The sequence below is a fragment of the Pongo abelii genome, chromosome 9 (assembly GCF_028885655.2).
Source record: "Pongo abelii isolate AG06213 chromosome 9, NHGRI_mPonAbe1-v2.0_pri, whole genome shotgun sequence".
NCBI lineage: Eukaryota > Metazoa > Chordata > Mammalia > Primates > Hominidae > Pongo > Pongo abelii.
In genome coordinates, this window is record NC_071994.2 from 113750426 (window position 1) to 113772941 (window position 22516).

General features: G+C 35.5%; 1 protein-coding gene across 2 annotated transcripts in view; it reads right to left on the reverse strand.

Annotated features, from left to right (window-relative positions):
- The window catches only part of ARHGAP20 (Rho GTPase activating protein 20), a 133675-nt gene that overhangs the window by 52951 nt on the left and 58208 nt on the right, over positions 1 to 22516 (reverse strand). For both annotated transcript variants that reach the window (XM_002822442.4, XM_002822441.3), the window contains exon 3: positions 793 to 957. In XM_002822442.4, the coding sequence (XP_002822488.2) occupies positions 793 to 957 (165 nt within the window). The remainder of the gene's footprint in view (positions 1 to 792; positions 958 to 22516) is intronic.

The window sequence follows — 22516 nt, forward strand, 5'->3', positions numbered from 1 at the left end:
CCAAGCCAACAAGCTTGAGGGCCCTCGGGAAGGCTTGTAAGCCAGAAGCATCCAGTGAAACACTCTCAGACTCCTGACTCAGAGAAACTGCATGAGATATTTATAGTTTTAAACTGTAATGTTTTTGGGTAATTTGTTAAATGGCAATAGATAATCAATGTAGCCTACACAGGTCCTTATAACCTAACCCTTGTCCACTTCTCTAATCTTAATTCATCTTACTCTCCTTGGCTTGTGAAGTTCCAGTTACACAGGCCTTCTTTTAACTCCTCCAAGGGCTAAGCTTTCCCCAACTACCTTTGCACCTGCTGTTCCCTCTCCCTGGAATGCTCATCCTCCCAATATCTGAATGGCTGATTGCTTTCATCCTTCACTGAATTTTTCCCCGGACTACACCTACCTAACATATATGCCATCTTTTACTTCACCCAGCACCCTATTTTCTTCATAGTACTAATCACAATTTGTCATTCTCCCTCACCCCATGCATAAGACTGTAAGCTCCCACATTAGAATATAAGCTCCCAAAGATCAGGGACCGTACCCATCACATTCTTCATTGAATTTCCTACATTTATTCAGGACACAGCACAGAACAGGACCTAAATAAACACTTGTTGAAAAAACGAACGATCAATTTTTTTTTTGCAAAAAAGGGCATAAAATCACTTTAGATATTACCTATAGTAACAAAGGCAAGACATTCTTACAGTAAGCATTGAGTAGAAAGGGTATCTTTGTAAGTAAAAGTGCAATTTCATAATGATAATCAAGAGTATATAGTATACGTACTTGATTTTGGCCACAACAAACAGATCATTGAATAGGAAAAGATGCCGCTCCTGCCTCTGGAGGCCTCTTTTGAGTTCTGCCCGGCCATCAATCAGCAGAGTCCTATTGGAGCACACAAATGATGACAGAAATGTGCATGTGTCAACACTCGCAGAAGGACTTTCCCTGTAACAGATCAAATGCCACAGATCAGTCAAACGATCATCTTACAGTTGGTCAAGAACTACAAAACTCTAATTTTTTTTAATACAATGGTATAGCATCCTAACTGGTCATGAGTCTATTCACCACACAGTAGTCTTTAATATTTCATTATGAAAATTTTGAAACAAAGAAAAGTTGAAATAGTTTTATAATAAACACACGTATATGTATCTCAATCTAGATTCTACCATTAGTATTTTACTATACTTGCTTTATCAAATACCTATCCAACCATCCATTGAATAATTCGTTTTATTTTTGGCATTTCAGTGTAAACTACATACAGGCAGTACATATCCCCCTGAATGCTTCAGCATACATATCATTAACTAGAGTTCAATTATTTATTTTGAATTTTTCTTTTGATATAAAATTTACATACAACAAAATGTACAAATCTTAGGTGTATATCCACTGACTTTTGACAAATGTACTTATCTGTGTAATCTAAGCCTCTAACAAGATTTAGAAAGTGATCATCACTCCAAACAATTCCCTTTTGCCCCTTATCAGCTATTATATAAGTTAACCAAATATAGTCTCTATGAATTGGCTCCTGAGTTGTTTATTTCTTCACTGCAGGCTGAGACCTGTCAGTTCAAAACCTCACTAGTACCAAACTTAAATTTTTATATATCGAAGTATTTTAAAAATAGCCCAATCAGATTTTTAGCCAGTAACAGCCTGCCTGCTTTGCATACTCTATCAAACTACACCCAGCACCTGCTGGCCACTGAAAAGAGAGTGTCTGTGGTTATGAGACCCCCAAGTTGCTCATGCCCTTTAGAGCTCTCTGACCCAGCCATTCCTCACTACTGAGGAATGGACATGTACTCTCCAGAAATATCTGCTCTGATTCTCTTCTCCCCTGCCCTCCTTCCCTTCTGGATGGTGGCCCCTTGCCATAAGCCTCTGGACAGTCTCATACTGTGAGGGATTTACTCTCTCATGCAATCCTGCACAGTATGTTAAATCTTTGATCAGATCCCAAATACCTCAAACTCCTTATACCAGTCAATCCTGACTTGATCACCCCAGAGGTAATCACTATTCTGATATTTTTTTTTCCCATGGAAGACTGCCTGTTCTAGAATTTTATGCAAATTGAACCACAGTATCTGTTCTTTTGTGTAAGATATTACTTCCTCATCATATTTTTGGAATTCATTCATGTTATTACATTTATCAGTAATTCATTCCTTTATCTTACTTAGGTATTCAATGTATAAATATGCCAGAGTTTATTCTTCTATTGTTGTACACTTGTGCTGTTTCCAGTTTTTAGCTATTATGAATAAAATGGCTATTAAACATTGGTACTAGTCTTTTTGTATCTATGTTTTGATTTCTCTTGGGTAAATACCTCAGAGTGGAATTGTTAGGTCACAGAGTAGGTATATGTTTAATTTTAGAAAAACTACCAGTTAGTTTTCCATAACAATGGTACCATTTTATATCCCCAGCAACACTGTAAAAGAGTTCCAGTTGCTCCACGACCTGGCTAACATTTGGTGTTATCAACCTTTTGAATTTTGGCCAGTTTAATGGATGTATAGTAGCCTTTAATTAGGATTTTTTTTTTCTTATTTTGAGATGGAGTCTTGCTCTGTCACCCAGGCTGAAGTGCAGTGGCATGATCTCGGGTCACTGAAACCTCTGCCTCCTGGGTTCAAGCAATTCTCCTGCCTCAGCCTCCTGAGTAGCTGGGATTACAGGCATGCATCACCACGCCCAACTAATTTTTGTATTTTTAGTAGAGATGGGGTTTTGCCATGTTGGCCATGCTGGTCTCGAACTCATGACCTCAGATGATCTGCCTGCCTTGGCCTCCCAAAGTGCGAGGATTACAGGTTGAGCCACCACGCCCAGCCTTTAATTAGGATTTTAATTTGCATTTCTCCGCTAATTTCTTTCACGTTCTTACTGGCCATTTGCATTATCTTCATTGGTGAACTGTCTTCAAATCTTTTGCTCATTTAAAACAATTTGGATTATGTGTTATTATACACATATTATCTATTGAGTTGTAGGAACTTTTTTATGTATCCTAGATTCCAGTCCTTTGGCAGGTTATGTGTTTTGGAAAGTATTTTCTCTTAGTCTGTTGCTTGCCTGTAAACTTTCTTAACCATGTTTCTGACAAAAAGTTTTAAATTTTGACGAAGTTTATCAAATTTTTTCATATGGTGTTTACTTTCTGTGACCTTTCTAGGAAACTTCCACCTATCCCCTACTCATCAAGATACTCTCCAATGCATTCTATTAAAATATGTATGATTTTTAGTTTTTACATTTGAGTCTATGATCCATCCCAAATTAATTTTGCTTTATAAGGTAGAGGGCCAGGTTCATTTTTTTCTATACGAATACTTCATTATCCTAGCACCATTTATACCAAAGACTTGGTGCTTACTTATATGTAAAGTAAGTTAGTTGGACTAGGACTACAAGATCTTTAAATTCCCTTCCTCAATGGATTGCTTTGGTACCTTCTTAAAATCACAACTATAAAGCATAGGTCTATTTCCAGGCTCTCTATTCTATTGCACTGATTTATTGATTCTTATGCTATAACCACACTGTCTTACTGTTCTATGTTTATAGTAAATCATAAAGTTACGTAGTGTTAAGTCCATCAACTTTTTCTTTCTTGAGACTGTTTTAGATAATCTAGGTCTTTTGCATTTCTATATGTTTTTTGACTCACCATTTTTTCACTTTATGATGCTGTGAAACTGATAGGCATTCAGTAGAAACTGTACTTCAGATTTTGAATTTTACTCTTTTCCTGTGCTAGCTTAGGTGTATTAAATGCATTTTCTACTCATGATATTCTCAACATATGATAGATTTATTCTGACATAACCCATTGTAAGTCGAGGAGCATCTGTACATTTTAGAGATTAACAAAGATGAAGAACAAAGGAGGGAAAGCCTATTGTGGCTGGGGAAGAAGAGATGACCTCAGTTTCAAATGTACTGAGTCTGAAATTATCAATGGGCTAGGTGGTATGGCAAAATCAGGTAGGCATGCAGCACTTGGAAGAGATGTCAGAAGCAGAGATGTTATTCAAAGACAGGTGCATAAATAACTCTTTGTAATGGCTAGAACTGCCAAGGGAAGGAGCACAAAATAAGAAAAAAGGCAGAAACATATCCCTGAGAAAAGATGTAAGTTGAATAGATGAAGGGAAGAGAACCTATGAACAAAGATGGAGACTGGTGAATGAAGTAGCAGAAAAAGTAGTGGTGGTCAGGAGTGCTGAAACCAACAGAAGGGATAACAAGCTGAGGTCTGAAAAGGTGTCTTGGGGTAAAAAGTCATCAGTTGGTCACTAAGACCTTTGAGAAAACAGTTCCAGGAGAATGGTGTAGGCAGAACTCAAATGTCTGGAATTTGAGGAGTAAAAGGATGAGAAGTGAGGAACTAAAGGCAAAACTCCTGTTTTTTTTAGCAGCTAAACACTAGAAGGTGACTTTAAGGATTCTAAAGTGGGTACAGCTGGTGAGGAAGGACAGGTAAGAGAGAAACAATCAGCCCTGAAGGTAGGTATTACTATCCCTCATTTTACAGATTTGAAGGTATTTAGGGTAGCCAAACTATACTGCTACTAAGGTGATTTACAAGTATGGTTTCATGTACTTTAAAAAATTCTATGTAGTCTTTCAAATGGACAAACACTGCATTGACTCAGCTTCCTCCTCCAGCCATGGTGATTGAGTTCAGTGGTTTAGGATTTAATGACTTGGGTGGAGTGCTAATCCAAGCCTTTTTGCTAAGTAGTGTGATATGGCAAGTTATCTGGTTGGCTTAGTTTCCTATATGTAAAGTAAGTTAGTTGGACTAGGACTAGAAGATCTTTAAATTTCATTTATAATTTATATATGGGACTAACTAAACATGTATCCAAAAGGTGGAATTAAGATTACTGATGAGAGGGAAATGGATAATGGATATGATTGGCTATGTCTGTGAGAACACTCCAATCCTAAAATATAGTTTATAAATGTGTAGTTAAGCATATTTGAGAGTCACTTCAGGGAAACAATCCAGAGCTGAACTAAATTAAAAGCCATGCAAAAGTCATAATAATGACAATGAGAACAGTTTTTTTTTTTAAATTAGTCTAATTAAATGAGGAGCTCAAAGAACAAGTATTTCTCAGGGTCTCCATCAACACACAAGGTGTAAGAGGCCATGACTTGTCACCTCAATTATCAGGTCCACCTGGCAGCTATAAAAAATCAGAATTATGGCTTATCTATGTTTCTTGGGTTTGGATAGCATGGGTCACAGTGTCTGATCTCCCCTGGGTATACTAAAAGTATGAGGACCATCCACTACCCTAATAGCTCTGAATTAATCCCCAGTGGTCAGCCATTCCTTTCTCTATTATATTCTCATTGTGTGGACTCCTGATAAGCATCATCATCATCAACTGGGAACATGTTTTAAAAATGCAAATTCTCAGGCCTTCCTCAGGCTTATTGAATCAGAAACTCTGGAGGGCTGGCTCAGCATCCTGCAGTTTAACAAGCCAGTCAGGTGATTCTAACGCACATTGAAGTTTGATTCTAACGCACATTAGATCAACTCTCTTCATGAGTCTACAACGCATTCTAGCTCTAACATTGTAAAATTCTACAATAGTGTATTCCAAGTAAGTATAAGTAGTTTATAGTTCTACTTCAGCTAAGTTGAACTTTTGAGAGTTATTCTATCATTTCCTATGATTTCTCAGCTATAGCTACCCCTTCCAAGAAGCGAAGTCTATTATGCTCACTAATTGCTAATTAACCACATATTATGTATAACTTAAATACATGTAGGTGAATAAGGCAAGTAAATTAAAGTCCTGTGAAAGAAAAGGGAAAAGGAGTTTCTATGTTTGATATTATAGGTTGGAATTAAGCAGAGAACAAAGAAAAGGCCTACATTCACCATCACAGAAAAAAAAATCCTTTCTCAAGTTCTGAGGGAGTTGGAGAAGGTATAATAGAATCTTTCAGTACATAGTGATTTTCAAATGTATAGAAAACAAAAATAAAGCTTTCACTTGTTGAAACCGAGCAAGGACAAGGCTACTAAGCAATGAATGGAGGAAAGAATGGCTAAAATAATATTTTGCTGAGCTTTAATTTTTTAATTACATAACAGGAAAACTTTGCAAGAGGAAAAATCATCTTTTGCATTTTGGTTTAGGTATCCAACAAATAACTGCTTCTTGATTATAAGAATAAGCCATCAGATTGCAGTATGGTTTAATCTAGGGACCTTCAAACTATTACTCAAAGGGTCTGATGATAGTTTAAGTTTTGTGGGCCATACCATTTCTGTCAAAACTATTCAACTCTGCCCTTATATTGCAAAATCAATCATATACATAAATGAACAGGTGTGGCTGTGTTCTAAGAAAACTTTATTTACAAAAATAGGCAACCTGTCTGGGTCATGGTTTGAGGATCTCTGGTTTAAACAATACTTCCAAAACATTTAAATGTTTATAAATAAAGGCTAATCTGAAGTAACTGGAAAATTATTACTATTATTTTGCTTGGGGTTGGCCTAGGCCAAAGATTAATTAGGCTATTTTAAAAAATAGTTTATATTTTAATGCAATTCCAAAGGATTTTCATACACAATAACTCATTTTCCTCCTTGTGATATTACTTTCAAATAAGTAGACTGGTGCTGTTGTCAGGGAGAATTCACAATAAAATTAAATGATTTTCTTTTTCTGTGTGCATCTATCAGGTTGTCATTTTAAAAACCTATATGTAAGTGTGGTGAGAGATGCCTGAAGACTTCAGTAAAAAATTCATGCCATACACTAAAATAAAAGCAAACATCTCAGCACTCACATAATTTAAACGGAAAAAATTTTCATGGAAGGAAACAAAAACACAACTTTTGTGTTTTTTAATACAATATTAAAGTCTCCTATTTAAAAATGTATCTCTCAATTTTATGACTCTGAAGTGTTTATTTTTATTCTGAGTGAAGTGTAGATGTGTTTATTTTACTCTTTTAGAGTATGGAAATGGGGAAAGGGTAAGACTATAACCTATTTAGGCTTTTAATATAGCCTGATTAGGACTTACAAGTTATAATTAACAGAACTCTAAAATAATTTAACAAATCCAAGCAGAGTCTAGGAATTCACCTGTTGCTTGCTTTTTATGTATTAACATTCCATTTTCAAATGGGTTTGTGAAACCAATTCTGAAAAGCAAAAACAAGTTTTAGAAACGTAAAAACTAGAAAACAGCTTTCACAAAACCTGGCCACAGTAATATATCAGTATTTATAACTAAAGTTCATTCTAAAAATGAGTCCACTTTCAGGTACAGTTTTAGAGACAGTGTTGCTTAATCATAAATTACAAAGAAAATAAAATTCAGAATACTTGGAAACGTCTATGTTTATTAGTAATCAATTAGAGATTACGATAACAAGTACTAGATAGGATCTGGATAAACTTAAAGCCTGGTAAAATAATTAGCACATGGTCACTGACTGATAACTGTTGAATAACTACATAAAATTTACCTTCCAAAAATTTACCCATTTCTCAAAGCCCATTCCAAATATCAGTTCTTCCATGAAAACTTTTTATCAACTGGATCCTTGCTTGGAATCTCTTATATGACATCTAGCACCTATGTTCTGCTTTATATATTGTAAATATTCTCATTCAACATTTATTGTGCATACAATTACTGTATAATAAATTATTTGTAATAGAGATAACGGCTGTCTTTGCTGGGTACCTGCCATGTGCCAGGCATAGGAGCTAGATTGGGTCCTTGGCCTCCAGGAGTTATCAATCTGATAGGCAAGTCAGACAAGTAACATGATGATAAACAAGTGATTTAAGTACAATAAAAGAAATGCAGAGTGCACGAGCACAAAAAAGCAAAAACAGGAGACCCTATCTGAGACTGCATTGGCTAGGAAAATTCCTTGGAGGAACCAAAGTCTAAAGGATGAACAGAGAGACCAATGAAGGCTGAAGGGCACTTTAAGAAGGAACAGCGTGTCAAATATGCACCTTGTGCTTCAGTAACTGGAAAATTCAGAAAGGCAGGAGTTATAAAGGCTTGAGAAAGACTAGCAGCAGATGAGAAAGGGGTACAGTCATTGGTGTTTCTCCTATCATGTAAGGGGCTTAGATTTTATTTGGAAGCACTACAGAATTTTGAGCAGGACATTGCATTTTGTAATACAGGTTGAGCATCCCTAATCTGAAAATCTAAAATCCAAAATGCTCCAGAATCCTAAAATTTTTGAGCACCACTATGACACCATAAGTACAAATTCCATACTTGGCCTCAAGTATACAAATTTTGTTTCATGAACAAAATTATAAAAATTGCATTCAGGCTATGTATATAAAGTGTATATGAAGTATAAATAAATTGTGTATATATGCTTGGGTCCCACCCCCAAGATATCTCATTATCTATAAGCAAATATTCAAAAATTAAAAAAACTGAAATTCAAAAATAAAAAAATGAAATTCAAAATACTTCTGGTCCCTAGCATTTTGTAACAGGGATACTCAACCTGTACATTGAAGAATACACAGGAGGGCAATTTAGAGTGAGTGAGACCATTAGGAAGTTACAGCAGTAGTCTTAGGTAAGAGATGTTGCACACCCAAGTTGGCAGTGAGAAAAGGATAGGAAAGACAACAGAAAACATAAAAGATAGAGATTGTTAAAATTAATACATTGATTTACTGGCGGTGGAGTGGGGTGAGCTGGAGATGAAATTGACCAAGAAAAAGAAAATGTGGCACATATACACCATGGAATACTATGCAGCCATAAAAAATGATGAGTTCATGTCCTTTGTAGGGACATGGAGGAAGCTGGAAACCATCATTCTCATCAAACTATCGCAAGGACAAAAAACCAAACACCGCATGTTCTCACTCATAGGTGGGAGTTGAACAATGAGAACACATGGACACAGGAAGAGGAACATCACACACTGGGGACTGTTGTGGGGTGGGGGGAGTGGGGAGGGATAGCATTAGGAGATATACCTAATGTTAAGTGATGAGTTAATAGGTGCAGCACACCAACATGGCACATGTATACATATGTAACTAACCTGCACGTTGTGCCCATGTACCCTAAAACTTAAAGTATAATAATAAAAAAATAAAAAATAATAATAAAAAAAGAAAAGGAATATAATCTTACTGTCCAGGCTTTATTTCCTTATTTTTAATTTTTCATCCAACAAATAACTGAGCATCTATATGTACTGTCTAGACACTGTGCTATATTAACATATGGAGTAAATAAGTTTGATTTTTTTTCTCTACTCTTATGGAACTAGTTTAGCTGCTTGGCTCAGTTTCTAGTAGAGGTTGGAAACCGTAGCCCACAGTCATATTGTATTTGACACGCCCCCACAAGAGTTTTAAAAAACATTTGATTTTGAATGTCCAGTTAGCCACATCCCCTCTCTGTTACTTCTTTTTTTTTTTTTTTTTTTTTTTTCCTGTGGATTAATGACAAGCTTTTATTCCCCTAGAAGCTCTTTTTCCCCTAGAAGCTCTTTTCCAACAAATATGGTATCGATAAGATTCAATAAAGAAATTCTTTATAGCCTTCATTTTAGTTATATAAATAATTATTTGTAGTTTCAGCAAGGTGTTAAAAGGGTTATTAATATTATAGATATAACTGCCAGTTCAAAATATTCTTGGCATTAAAATTGTCTTTTTCAGTAATTTTCTTAGACAACACTACAATATTAAAAAACATATGGTGTTTACAATTTCACCCACAGGCTATTTTTCCAAAATGACTTCACTGATGGGCAATCTTAGGATTTTCAGAATAGATTTTCAATGTAAAATTTTACTTCCTCCATCCTTTATCTGATTCTTTTATTTTTTTATTTTTTTATTTTTATTTTTATTTTTTTAAGTTCATTTTTTATTTTAGTTTAATAGGAGAAAAAGACACCAACATGAAGCTGAATGAATTTCAGGTAAATGATTCCCTTTTGAGATTTTAAGAGATTTTAATTCTCTAACATTGCTCTAAATTTAATAGGAAAGATGTGAAAACCTGTAAGAAGTTAGAGCAGTGGTTCTCAATCCATGGCAGTGCCAAATTCCCTAGGGTGCATCTAGAAATGCATGGACATGTTTTTGGTTGTCACAATTATGAGGATCCTGGCATTCTCCAGAGATGTCAAACATCTCATTATGTACCTGACAGACCTGACATCAAAACATACCCAACTCAAATGTCAATAGCTCCCCCAGTGACAAACACTGGGGAAGAGTCAATGTATGTTTTCTTTTTTTTTTCTTTATTATTATTATTATTATTATTATTATTATTATACTTTAGGCTCTATGGTACATGTGCGCAACGTGCAGGTAAGTTACATATGTATACATGTGCCATGCTGGTGCGCTGCACCCACCAACTCGTCATCTAGCACTAGGTATATCTCCCAATGCTATCCCTCCCCCCTCCCCCCACCCCACAACAGTCCCCGAAGTGTGATGTTCCCCTTCCTGTGTCCATGTGTTCCCATTGTTCAATTCCCACCTATGAGTGAGAATATGCGGTGTTTGGTTTTTTGTTCTTGCGATAGTTTACTGAGAATGATGATTTCCAATTTCATCCATGTCCCTACAAAGGACATGAACTCATCATTTTTTATGGCTGCATAGTATTCCATGGTGTATATGTGCCACATTTTCTTAATCCAGTCTATCATTGTTGGACATTTGGGTTGGTTCCAAGTCTTTGCTATTGTGAATAATGCTGCAATAAACATACGTGTGCATGTGTCTTTATAGCAGCATGATTTATAGTCCTTTGGGTATATACCCAGTAATGGGATGGCTGGGTCAAATGGAATTTCTAGTTCTAGATCCCTGAGGAATCGCCACACTGACTTCCACAAGGGTTGAACTAGTTTACAGTCCCACGAACAGTGTAAAAGTGTTCCTATTTCTCCACATCCTCTCCAGCACCTGTTGTTTCCTGACTTTTTAATGACTGCCATTCTAACTGGTGTGAGATGGTATATACCATCTCATTGTGGTTTCTGTTACTTCTTTACTCTGTCTACTGAACCTCTGAGTTCTCTTCAAGCATTAAGTCTATGGTTCTTGCGCTAGTGTGCTTTTTTTTTTAAACAAAAACAAAGAACTAGTATAAAAAACACACGTAAAATATCTCATTGTGACCATTTAAAAATGCATAATTCAGTGGCATTTAGTACATTGACAGTGTTGTAAAACCATTATCACTATTTAGTTCCTGAATATTTTCATTACCCCTAAAGAAAAACCATATAGGTTTTTCTATAAGCAGTTAATAAGCTTTTCTATAAGCAGTCATTCCCCATTCCCCCTAGTCCCTGGCAACTACTACCATCTTTCTGTCTCTATGGAGTTGCCTATTTCGGGTATTTCACATCATGTAATATCTATCCTTTCATGTATGGTTTCTTTCCATTAGCATAAGGTATTCAAGATCTGTTCACATTGTAGCATGTATTAGCCCTTCATTCCTTTTTGCTGCTGAATAATATTCTGGTGAACGGCTATAGCACATTTGTTTATCCATTCATTCACTGATGGACATTTGGGTTGTTTCCACCTTTTAGCTACTGTGAATAGCGCTAAGAATTCATGTGCATATTGTTTTTGAATATCTGTTTCCAATTCTTTTGAGTACATACCCAGGAGTGGGATTGCTAGATCATATGGTAATTCTATGTTTAACTTATTGAGGAACTGCCAAAATGTTTCCCACCATGGTTACACCAGTTTACATTCCCACCAGCAATGCATAAGGATCCTAGTGTTACTTTAGACTTCCCCTCTTTTGCTTCCCACATAAAGTCACTTCTTATGTTTTGAGAATATTCTAATTAAAAATAAAATTTCTTGACTCTGGATCCTCATAACCTATAGTTTATAATGAACTCCTAACTGGATTCTCTAATTTTTGCCTCTCTCTTTTCTTCAATCTATACTACTCGCCTCTCTCAAATTAATCTTCCGGATGCATAGTACCAATGATCATAGCATAGACACTGTCTAAAGGGTAAGCCCAGATCATTAGCTTATCAAGTTCTAGCATCTGTTTTACCCTACCTGGTTCTGACATGGAGGTTAGCACTTTCTATATTGCCTGTGTAACTCTGCAGAGTGTTAGGGAATAAATCAGTCCAGATATCATTTGGAACAAAAAGACTACTGAAATGAAGCTACAAAAACCACTCTCAACATCAAAACTCTATCTTATTCAGCAATGCAATCCTATTATTTATTTATGACTATACTGGACAACTAGAATTAAAAGTATATTATATGGAAATCTAATCTATGGCAATTATCTGTCTTAATGAGATCAAACATGAGAAAGTACTATTACATTCTATCATCTTGATAAAATCACATTGAAATTACCAAAGAAAATAACATATAGTGATTATAACAATGTGACTGTATGTAATATGTACTGTAACTTCAATGATTAAATAATAAATCGGGGGAGGGGGGAGGGATAGCATTAGGAGATATACCTAATGTATATGACGAGTTAATGGGTGCAGTGCACCAACATGGCACATGTATACATATGTAACAAACCTGCATGGTGTGCACATGTACCCTAGAACTTAAAGTATAATGAAAAAAATAAATAATAAATCATGTAGCTCATAGTCTGAGTTATGACTTGTATTATGAGAACAGAGCCTAGTGATAATAGTAATACCAGCATCAAAATGAATGAAGACAGGATAAGGGCTTGGTAAGATAGGTGGACAAATCGTTAGATAAACAGTGAGCAAGGGCTTAAAAGCAAGAAATATATAAAGGAGCACTTTTAAATTATCAAGATGCTGATGGGAGCATATGCGATACAATGAGATCAATACATCAACAATGATACTAATATTTAAAGACCAAGGAAAACATAAACATTAAGTAAGTAAGGACAGAATAGAAAGATGGAAGGAGAGAGGAGAGAGTGAAGGTCAGAGAAGGACACTAATACACAGAGTCACACTAATAGAGTGAGATCCATACACAAAATTACTATTTCCAAAGAAGAGAGTAACTACATAACTTCCTAATAACCTTGACACAGAAGTTGTTTAACAACATCTATTAGAATTCACTTAGTACAAGGCACTTGATAAAACATTATCAAGAAGGAAAGGAACAAGATTTTACGAGCATTGTCTCTAAAGACTTTAAAAGGAAACAATTTATATATGAATTATATATAGTGATGCAAGACGACTAATCAAGAAAAACGAGACTATTTGAACTTCAAAGAGCCTAGTGAAAACGGCATCCCTTTAAGAATAGTTCTGCTTCATTATGTTTTCTTCCCCCCAACCCTCAGAGGCTGTAGTGAGCTATTACCATGCCACCACACTTCAACCTGGGCAATGGAGCAAGACCCTATCTCAAAACAAAAAGCAAAACAAAACGAAACAAAAACAACACAAAACCTTCATTATGAAAGAAAGAGAAGAATTCATAGAAACAGATCCCAACTAAGGGAGAAACCTCCAAACCAATTTAGTCATCTTTGTGTGTGGCCTGCTGACTTAAAACTACTACCTCTCTTCATTATCCACTAAGTAAAATTCGTTTGGCTACTCATTTTGAATTCAAGCTACTCAAAGAAATTTATATGTGTAATGATTACACTGTATGTGGTTCTGTTAGTTTGTTTACGGATTCAACAATGAACAAGGTCATCAATATGCTTACTGGGAACTCCAACAGTTTGAGTTTTCTTGAGATAATAATTACATAATGGTACACTTAAAGGAACGAAAGAATTAAACTGATTAAAAATAATTCTATATATAATTTCTGGATCTTCTAAAGTTAAAAAAAAAACTGATTTTGCATCCTGAAACTTTACTGAAATTGACCAGTTCTAAGAGCCTTTTGGCGAGTCTTTAGGGTTTTCTAGGTAGAGAATCATATCGTCGGTGAAGAGAGATAGTTTGATGTCTTTCTATATTTGGATGCCTTCTTTCTTTCTCTTGCCTGATTGCTCTGGCTAGCACATCCAGTACTATGTGGAAAAAAAGTGGTGAGAATGGGCATTCTTGTCTTCTTCCGGTTCTCAAAGAGAATGGATCCAGCTTTTGTGCATTCAGTATGATGTTGGCTGCGGGTTTGTCATAGACAGCACTTATTATTTGAGGTATATTCCTTTGATACCTAGCTTGTTGAGTATTCTTATCAGAAAGGGATGTTGGATTTTGTTGAAAGCTTTTCCTGTGTTTATTGAGATAGTCACATGGTTTCTGTTTTTAATTGTTTATGTAGTGAATCATGTTTATTGATTTGTGTTTGCTGAACCAACCTTGCATCCCAGGAATAAAGTCTATTTGGTTGTGGTGAATTAACTTTTTGATTTGCTGTTGGATTTGGTTTGGTAGTATTTTGCTGAGGATTTTTATGTCTATGTTCCTCAGGGATATTGGCCTGTAGTTTTCTTTATTCATTGTTGCTTTGCCAAATTTTGATATCAAGATAATGCTGGCTTTGTAGAATGAGTTAGGGAGGCCCTCCTCCTCGACTTTTTAGAATAGTTTCAGTAGAACTGGTACAAGCTCTTCTTTGTATGTCTGGTAGAATTCGGTTGTGAATCCATCTGGTCCAGGGCTTTTTTTGGTTGGTAGGTTTTTTATTACTGCTTCAATTTCAGAACTCATTGGTCTGTTCAGGGTTTCAGTTTCTTCCTGGTTCAATCTTGAGAGGCTGTGCATTTCCAGGAATTTGTCCATCTCTTCTAGATTTTTTAATTTGTGTGCATAGAGCTGTTCATAATAGTCTCAGGATCTTTTGTATTTCTGTGAGATTGGTTGTAACATCACCTTTGTCATTTCTGACTGTACTTATTTAGATCTTCTTTTTCTTTGTTATTATACCTAGCAGTCTCTCAATCTTGTTTATTCTTTCAAAAAATCAACTTCTGGTTTCACTGGTCTTTTGCATAGATTTTTATGCCTCGATTTCATCCATTTCTGCTCTGACTTTATTTATTTTCTTCTGTTTGCTTTGGGATTGCTTTGTTCTTGTTTTTCTAGTTCCTCTAGATGTGATGTTAGATTGTTAATCCGAGCTCTTCTTTCTTGATGTGGGTGTTTAGTACGATAATCTTTCCTCTTAACACTGCTTCAGCTGCATCCCAAAGACTCTGGTATGCTGTGCCTCTGTTTTCATTAATTTCAAATACTTTTTTTGATTTCTGCCTTAATTTCGTTGTTTAACCAAAAGTCATTCAGGAGCAACTTGTTTAATTTCAATGTAATTATGTGGTTTTGAGAAATCTTCTTGATATTGATTTCTATTTTTATTGCATTGTGGTCTAAGGGTATGCTTTGATGATTTTTTTTTTTTTAGTTGATTGAGATTTGCTTCATGGTGAGCATGTGGTCAATCTTAGATAATGTTCCATGTGCAGATGAGAAGAATCTTCTGTGGTTGTTGGGTAGAGTATTCTGTGGGTGTCTATTAGGTCTAATGGGTCAAGTGTCAAGTTTAAATCAGGAATTTGTTAGTTTTGTGCCTCGATGATCTAACACTGCCAGTGGGGCCCTGAAGTCTCCCATTATTATTGTGTGGCTGTCTAAGTCTTTTCATAGGTCTAAAATAACTTGTTTTATGAATCTGGGCGCTCTAATTTTGGGTGTGTGTAGACTTAAAATAGTTAAGTTTTTGTAGTGAATTGAACCCTTTATCATTATAGCATTTCTATACAACAATGACCAAGCTGAGAGATAAATCAAGAATGCCATTCATTTACAACAGCCACAAACAGAACACAATTCTTAAGAATACAGTTAACCAAGGAGGTGAGAGATCTCTACAAGGAGAACTACACTTTTGAAAGACATCTAAGATGACGCAAATAAATGGAAAAACATTCCATGCTCATGAATTGGAAGAGTTAATATCATTAAAATGGCCACGCTGCCCAAAACAATCTGCAGATTCAATGCAATTCCTATCAAACTGCCAATGTCATTTTTCACAAAATTAGAAAGAAACTATTCCAAAATTCAAAGGAAACAAAAAAAGACCCCAAATAGTCAAAGCAATCCTAAGTAATAAGAACAAAGCTGGAGGCATCACATTACCTGACTTCAAACTATACTACAAGATCACAATAACCAAAACAGCATGGTACTGGTACTAAAACAGACACAGAGATCAATGGAACAGAATAGAGAGCTCAGAAATAAAGCTGCATACCTACAACCATCTGATCTTTGACACAAGCAATAAAAAAATAGGGGAAAGACTCCCTATTCAATAAATGGTGCTGGGACAGCTGGCTATCCACATGTAGAAGAATAAAACTGGACCCGTATCTATCTCCCTATAAAAAAATTAACTCAGGATGGATGAAATACTCAAATGTAGGAATATAAAAATCCTAGAAGAAAACCTAGGAAATACCATTCTCAATATTGGCCTTGACAAATTTATGTTTAAGACCTCAAAAGTAATTACAACAAAAACAAAAACTGACAAGTGGGACCTAATTAACTAAAGAGCTTCTGCATGGCAAGAGAAACAATCAAAGGAGTAAACAGACAATCTACAGGGTGAAACGAAATATTCACAAACTATGCATCTGACAAAGGTTTAATATCCAAAGCAACAACAAATAAAGAAACAAACAAATCAACAAACAAAAATAAAATAACCCCATTAAAAATTTTGTGAGCAAAGGACATGAACAGACACTTCTCTCTCTCTCTCTCTCTTTTTTTTTTTTGAGACACAGTCTCGCTCTATCACCCAGGCTGGAGTGCAGTGGTGCAATCATGGCTCACTTGAAACCTCTGCCTCCTGGGTTCAAGTGATTCTCATGCCTTAGCCTCCCAGGTAGCTGGGATTACAGGCGTGAGCCACCACGCCCCCGCTAATTTTTGTATTTTTAGTAGAGACGGGGTTTCTCCATGTTGGCCAGGCTGATCTTCAACTCCTGCATCAAGTCATCTGCCCGCCTCAGCCTCCCAACAGTGCTGGGATTACAGGCATAAACCACTGCGCCCAGTCAAACAGACACTTCTCAAAAGAAGACATACAAGTGGCCCACAGACATATTTTTTAAAATGCTCATCATCACTACTTGTCAGAGACATGAAAATCAAAACCATAGTGAGATACTATCTGACAGCACCAGTCAGAATGGCTTTTTTTAAAAAGTCAAAAAGCAACAGATATTGCTGAGGCTACAGAGAAAAGGGAATGCTTATACACTGTTGGTGGAAATGTCAACTAATTCAGCTACTGTAGAGAGCAGTTTAGAGATTTCTCAAGAACTAAGAGTTGAACTATCATTCAACTCAGCAATCACATTACTGGGCATATACCCAAAGGAAAAGAAATCATTCTACTGAAAAGACACATATGTACCTGTATGTTCGTTGCAGCACTACTCACAATAGCAAAGACAAAATCAGCCTAGGTGCTCATCAATGGTGGATTGGATAAAGAAAACGTGGTACATGCTCACTATGGAATACTATGCAGCCATAAAAAATGAAATTATGTCCTTTGCAGCAATATGGATGCAGCCGGAGGCCATTATCCTAAGTTAACTAACACAGAAACTGAAAACCAAATACTCCACGTTCTTACTTACAAGTGGGAGCTAAACACTGTGTACACATGGACATAATTATGGTAACAATGGACACTGGGGACTATTAGAAGGGGGAGAGAGGTAGGGGGCCAAGGGCTGAGAAACTACCTATTGGGTACTATGCTCACTACCTGGGTGATGGATTCATTCATACTCCAAACCTTGGCATCATGCCATATACCTTTTTAACAAACCTGCACATGTACCTCCTGATTTAAAAATAAAAGTTGAAAAAAATCACCTAATAACTCCTATTTAGGAAATTTACAAATATTGTATTATACATACAAATTACAAAGTCCTCAAGGCAGTATACTCTAGGCAGTGACTTATCTACTACCTTCTGCTCACTTATGCCAAAATGTCAATATTCAGGTTGATACACAAATGAGCTGATTCAATTAATTGATTCATAACTAAAGAGAGCTGGCTTTGAAAGGAAACTTTTAACTACTATTCTGCCAAATATTAATACCTACATAACATATTTCAGGATAAGGAGGAACCACATAATGAATAATTGCTTTAAGACATCTTCTTAAAGCAAACCATAGCAATGATTTGACTGAAGTATCTTAAAGAAAAAACTCATTAGAGGCTTTGAAATAAATTTTGAGCACATTCTTGTTTTGATAAATTTATTTCAAACCTTCTCAGAAATAAAAAAAACATTTTCTTAGTGAATGCTAAATAAAAAGTTGAATATAAAGGAATATTTTAATCCAGTGTACGGTTTTTCTATATAAAGATGGTTATCTATTTGACAAAGGGTGAACTTTTATTTTTTAAATCCCAAATTATATTCCATATTTACAAATAATTTGCTCAGTCACTTACATATTAATGATTGCCTACAGTACATGAAGCACTTTCTCCAGTACACTGGCTGGGGATATGGCAGCCAGTGAAGTAGCCAGGGCCATGCAAAAAATTTCACCTTTTATTCTGAGTGAGATAGGAAGAGGGTATGGTTTAAACAGGGAAGAAACATAATTTATATGGTGAATAGAATGGAAGAAGGCAAGAGTGGAAGCATATAACAGATACTTGTTCAAGAAAATTTTCAAAGAAAATCATAGTAATAAGTTAGCTAAAATTTCTTAAATAAAAATTTATTGGAGGCTTTTTGCAATGCAGTAACTTGAGAGAGAGAGAACGGAGCTTTGTAAAAGAATGGTAGCTGTGGGGGTTTTAGTAAGAAGCAGTTCTATCTGGAAATATTTCATAGGTAGTACTTAATAGGATTTAATTATAGATTGATTTGTGTGTGTGTGTGTGTGTGTGTGTGTGTGTGCATGCGCGCACATGCATGCAACTGGGTTAAGGATGGAGATAAGAAATTTGGTCTGAAACACCTCTTAGATATCAAAATGGGGATTTAAAATCTATGAAAGAGACCAGGTCAAGTAAGGAGTTAGTATAGGTGGAGAACAGGTTCAAGTACTGAGCCCTGGGGACACCAACCTTTTGAATTTGATAAAAGGAGAAACTAGCTGAGGGAAAGAGCTGTCAGTAAACAGAACTAAGAAACCAAGGAAAGAAAAGACAGACAAGGGTTTCCAACACTTCAGAAAGGTCTAGAAAGAGGATTTGATCATTGGACTGAGCATTATGAAGGTCTCCAGCAACCAAGAGAAGAAAATTCTGGTAGGCATCCATGAAGAAATGATTCCAATGTGGTTTTATGTTAACAACAAATTTTCATAATTTTTGTTATGCAAAGGCACTAACTTGTTTCAAACCCTACTCAATTTTTGGAAAAAAATTTGTTAAAAAGATAAAAAATAGAAATGGAAACACACAAAAGTAGTTCTGAAATCCAAGGAAGGAATGGTTTTTGGCCTTTAATTTGATAGAGCTATTCACAAAGCTCTAACAGTATTCTCTCACTATAACAGATAAATAAAGTTAATAGAACATAAAATCTATTCATAACTAGAATAGGCATTCTCTCATATGTTACAGAAAATTCTCCCCTACAGTGCCAGGAAAGGATCTCCCATCTGAGAATGCAAAATATGCTTTTTAAAACACTAGCAGTTTTCTGTAAATTGGTGTTGAAGTTAAGAATCCATTGATATGTTATAAAGAAAGGAAGTCAGAACACTTTGATAGTCTATTTCAGTTTTCAAAAAGAATGTTTTAAAACTACCTTATGTATTAAAGCATTGAATAACTACCAAAAAGCCTAGGACATTTTTTGTTTCAACCTTTGGGACCACACAATCTTCCTTTTTACCAAACCCAAACTCGGTCAGTGATATATATTATATAGATATATATAAATATATATATGTAAATATATATATGTAAATATATATATGTAAATATATATGTAAATATATATGTAAATATATATGTAAATATATATATGTAAATATATATGTGTAAATATATGTGTAAATATATATGTGTAAATATATATGTAAATATATATGTAAATATATATATGCATATAGACATATATGTGTACAAAGTCCTCAAAGACGTATGTGTATACGTCTATATGCATATGTGTATATGTGTGTGTGTATACATATATACTTTTATATATATATGGATATATATGCGTGAATCTGAATCCTTGATAACTGAGGATTAAACAGTTGTTAGAGACACCAGTAATTATGATTAGGGACAGAAGAATAGACTCATAAGTTCCATACCCTAACATGAATTTTTTTTGTTTTGAAACAGAGTCTCACTCTGTTGCCCAGGCTGAAGTGCAGTGGCTCAATCTTGGCCCACTGCAACCTCTGCCTCCTGAGTTCAAGTGATTCTCCTGCCTCAGCCTCCCGAGTAGCTGGGATTACAGGTGTGCATCACCATGCCCAGTTATTTTGTATTTTTAGTAGAGACGAAGTTTCACCACGTTGGCCAGGTTGGTCTTGAACTCCTGACCTCGAGAGATCCACCTGCCTAGGCCTCCCAAAGTGCTGGGATTATAGGCATGAGCCACCACACCCAGCCCATGAAATGTTTTTAAGTCAGTAAGTCCTTTATGTTAGCCTGAAATAAAATATTCTCATGTCTTTTTTGATAAAAGTACCCCAAAATTCAGGTAACTGAGATTTCCAAGTAACTTGATTATTTACTTTACTGTATTAAAATTTATTCTAGGTAGAATAAAAGGAATAACATATTAGAGGACACTAAAGTTTTACATAGGGCTGCCTTAACATCAAGTGTTTCATGCAAGCCTGTGTTGGGGAATCTAATTTTGACATATATCTTTTGAAGCATTAAAATCTAACATTTTAATTTAAATACTTTCTATTTGCAAACAAAAATAAAGCCAAGCCTTAAAATAAAAGCTTTAGATGACTTTTAAACAGTAAAGAGAAACAATTTTTATATTAACTATTGTTTGTTTTCCAATTATTAAACTTTTTTTTTTTTTTGGAGGGGGTCTTGCTATGTTTCCCAGGCTGGTCTCAAACTCCTGGCCTTAAGTGATCTTCCTGTCTCAGGCTCCCAAAGTGCCAGGATTACAGGTGTAAGCCACCACACCCAACCAACATCTTTCATTTCATTTCACTATTGCCAAAACAAGAAACAAAACAAAAAACAGAAATCCTCTAAATCGATCAGGCACAAGTTGACTGCCATCAATATGTATTGAAAACAAAGTATTTAGATGTAAAAATGAGACAAGCTTAAAGTTGGTATCATAGAAAAGAAGTATATTGAGAGAGTTCAAATATTAAGAGTTTAGGAGTCAGAACGTGTCCTTCCAACAAGGCGGTGAGCTGGGAAGAAGTGGAGTGGCCAGGAAGGAAGACATCAGAAAAAACTTTACAGAGGAATCAGTATTTCATTTGAATCTTTCAGAGAGTTACATTTTAGTCAAAAGAAAAAAACTGTAGAATAAAAAGATGTGTGATATGCTAAAAGCTCACAAAGCTACTTATTGCAAAGCCAGACCTGGAAAAGTGGTTTCCTGAAGCTCAAAACAAGTAGATTTTGGATTAGGCATAAAATTTTGGACAGAAGCAGCAGTTTTGACAGTATTTTTTAAAATCTAGTTTTACTAGATCTCTATTTTTCCAGTTCTCTCATTGAACGAAATAGGTCATAATGAAAAAAATTTGCTAAAAGGTCACTGAGGACAATAAAAACTCCATAGCTTATGTTTAAATTACCTACATTTCTTGATCTTTCTCCTCTCTAAGCACATAAACTATATGAAATCTTCAAAAAATCTCTGTGTCCCTGGTATATGAGCGGTATCTGACTCATAATGGGTGTTACAATTATTTGTTGACTAATATAGCCTACAATGTGCTACTTAGCACTTAATTATACATCTTTCATGTTTTCTACTTATTTTATATCTATATGCCATGTTTCCCCAGCTGGATGGTAAGCTCCTAGGGGGCACTTTAATTACAGTATGTATCGAGGTAGGATGTAAATCTTATTTCTGAACCCCTGTTCCTAGAACTGTGCCTAGTACAGAGGATTCAAATGTTGCAGAATTAATAGCTAAACAAAACAGCATCCTTAGTTTCTTCTATAACTACAAAAGTAGAGAAATCCTAAAGCCACTTTGATCTGAATCTGTGGTGCTACAAATAATTTTTAATTAGAGTAGAGTGGGGATGGGAAAGGGAAGTTTTTCTTTCTTTTGGCTGGTAATCACCACAGTTCCAGTAACCCAATGGAATACAGGATAAAGAAAGTAACTAACTCTCTTGAGTGGAGGCAGACTTATCTGCTTATCTGCTCCCATTCTCTACCTTTATGCCTGTAGTCTCACCTCTACATCCACACCACTCTATTGCTGGAATTACTTTCCACTAGTGCTTCTAAATAAAAATTATAAAAGGAAGAGGGG